At 38.5% G+C, this 2,603-nt stretch overlaps 1 protein-coding gene across 4 annotated transcripts; it reads left to right on the top strand.

The window, feature by feature from the left end:
* Positions 1 to 387: 387 nt before the first annotated feature.
* On the top strand, positions 388 to 2,346 carry LOC106323476 (zinc finger CCCH domain-containing protein 34-like). 4 transcript variants are annotated; one of them, XR_001266679.1, is made up of 5 exons: positions 388 to 467; positions 576 to 695; positions 759 to 889; positions 1,466 to 1,602; positions 1,797 to 2,346. XR_001266679.1 is itself a non-coding variant. In XM_013761595.1 (2 exons), the coding sequence occupies exons 1-2, from the start codon at positions 1,543 to 1,545 to the stop codon at positions 2,038 to 2,040; spliced, it is 312 nt and encodes a 103-aa protein (XP_013617049.1). In that variant the 5' UTR covers positions 896 to 1,542; the 3' UTR covers positions 2,041 to 2,346. The 4 variants fall into 4 exon arrangements, 1 of the variants encoding a protein (XP_013617049.1); XR_001266678.1 differs by having other exon boundaries at positions 1,789 to 2,346; XR_001266680.1 differs by having other exon boundaries at positions 1,466 to 1,699.
* The last annotated feature ends 257 nt before the right edge of the window (positions 2,347 to 2,603 follow it).

The following is a 2,603-nucleotide window of genomic DNA, read 5'->3' as shown; positions in this document are numbered from 1 at the left end:
TCTTAAATCGGCGTGACGATTCGGTTCGTTGAGGGTTTCGATCATGTCCTTGCACCTTCTTCCATCAATCAAAACGAAAACTTCATTTAATCTGAGAATTTGTTGGGCTTTTATCGTTAGGGGAATATCTATAGTATTTTGGATACTACTTTCTGATTATGTATGCGGTCCGTGAGCCCGACCTCGATAACCCTAAATCTAATGAAGCAAAGAAACGTAGGTCATCTCTCTCCTTCTTTCTGCGGCGCTTGGAAACGTCTGAGCTTCTTCCAAATCTATGAAACGGTTCGAGTTGAACTTTTACATATGCAATTGTCATATCGGCTCTTTGAATCACTTTTGCATCTGTTTTGTTTTGTGAGGCATAAAGAATCAATCTTGAGGAACATCGTCAATGGATTCCGACATAGTGGAGATCGCTCCTCCTGCGTTTGCTTCGGGTTCGACAACTCTAGAAATCCAAAAAGGTTGAATCTTTATGTACCTATTTTCGTTGACTCCAGCAACAAAAAGATCCATAGTGGTACTTGAGTTGTTTCTTATAAATCTTATCAATTCCAATTATTGTGCTCCAGAAACAGCGCTTCTCAAACTTGGGAGTGTAGGCTTCCATGGAGGTAACGTGATTGTAGATCGGAATGACATAAACAGATGCTGGAGCGCTCCCCTAAAGAGTTGGACAACCCTTGAGTCAGGTATTTATTCTATTGATTGATTCAGACTCTCAAATTGTATATTACTTTGTTTTCCTATTATAGTTAATGTGCACATTAAGATAATGCAAAGGTGAATGTCTAAAGCTCAGTCTTCGGTTGCAAAAGCTGAGTAAGATAATGATGAAAAGTATGAATCATCATCTCAGGCTCTCAGCTATCACATTGCTTCTCAGGTCTTTCTCTGACTCTCTTTCTCTATATTTCTAATTGTCCCAAAACTTTTACGTAAGATAGACGATGCTATATATAGGAGATTCACTAATTTTCTTGGTGCATCTTTGAAGAATCTTCTGAACATATGTGTCTGTATATACTTCTACAATGTTTAGTCTAATGATGGTCTTAATTAGCGAACATACTTTTTTCTGGGATTACAAAACTTGAATTCCTAAAATCTATCTTCACTTTAAACTTGTGAAGAGTATCACTCTAAACGACGTATTTTATTTATCGTTGTAGTACATGGGATTTCCATTACGTCTGGTTTCAACCGCTCCCTCTCTATGTGATCTAGCTAGCATATATGTGTCGTAGCTGTAATGTATTGTATGATCTCTCAAAAAAATTCTGTATTAATTGACTTCACGTATGGAAAAGAATGTTGTTATTAGATGAGAACATGTTAGTGTAAATTTGGTTTCACCTGTTGACTTCACCAGTCTGTTCTTTCATGGTGTACAAGCTCCAAGCTATCAACTGGTCTAACTATTTTCATTTGGTTTTAGTCTCAATCCGTTCATTCATTGCAGGAATTCAGAGTAGTTATACCAAGACCTAAGTTTTTACCAAGCTCATATGTTCAAAGCACCTACGATTACAGCCAAAAATGGTTCTTCCTCTCCGTATGGTCTCATGCTCAACTGACATTGGCCTCCCACTGTGTCCTGTGAGTATCATTACCCAAGCATCTGATATATTAGCTTAAACCTTACTGTCTTTAAACTCCCATGAGTCAACTATAATGTTTTGGTAAATAATTGAAGGTAAGTTAGAATTTGTGCTGACAAAAAAAAGTTGAAATTTCTTTATTTGGTTATGAAGCTATGTTTTTCTATCCTCCATTAATTTTTAGGTCTACAGATTTGGGCATACCTGCAAATTTGATCACTCCATGAGCTCTTCTTCTTCTTCACTAAGCTACATCCCGATGGTTTCTTCAGTCACTGATATGCCCCTCATGCCTTACCCTCTTGAGTACTCATTGCTCAGCACATTAGCTCTATCATCATCATCCTCAGATGAAAACGCACAGGGCTTCACTCTCCAAGCTCCAAGTAAACTCAAAACCACAACACAAGTGGTGGCTCTGAACCATTGCTGCTGAAGCCTCTCCGTCTTCTTCTTTAACCACCAGCCTGAGCCATTCTGATCCTGCTGAGACCAAAAAGAAGACTCAGTTAGCATTGAGTTTAAGACTTCGAAGTTAAAGATACGAAGCTCAAAGGAGAGAACCTCGCTCTATTTTAAACCCAGGTTTCTGGACTGGTGTTGCGGTTCCTGTTGGTGTGCCACGCAAAGACGATGCCTTCAGGACTGATCCGATGAAATTGCTGAACAAGAGGAATCTCAAGGGTACTTTCTTTGGCAACTACAAACCCAAAACTGACATTCCAGGGGTTGTCAAAAAATACATGAACAAGGAGTTGGAGCTTGAGAAGTTCTCACTCACACAGTACCATTTTCTGAGATCAACAAGGCCTTTGCTTACATGTTGAAGAGAGAAAGCATCCATTGCATCATCACCATGGGTGCTTGAAACCAACATTCTCCTACCAATAATATATACTTTGTGTGAGTGTTTAGTACACATCTCTCATTGCTTTTGGTTTTTAAAGTCTCTAATATATTACCATATCGTTGTAATAGTTTTCATTCTAATAAAAAAAA

Source organism: Brassica oleracea, chromosome C1 (genome assembly GCF_000695525.1).
Source record: "Brassica oleracea var. oleracea cultivar TO1000 chromosome C1, BOL, whole genome shotgun sequence".
Taxonomy (NCBI): domain Eukaryota; kingdom Viridiplantae; phylum Streptophyta; class Magnoliopsida; order Brassicales; family Brassicaceae; genus Brassica; species Brassica oleracea.
The sequence above is the reverse complement of the archived record's forward strand: the minus strand, read 5'-3'. Positions and strand labels throughout refer to the sequence as shown.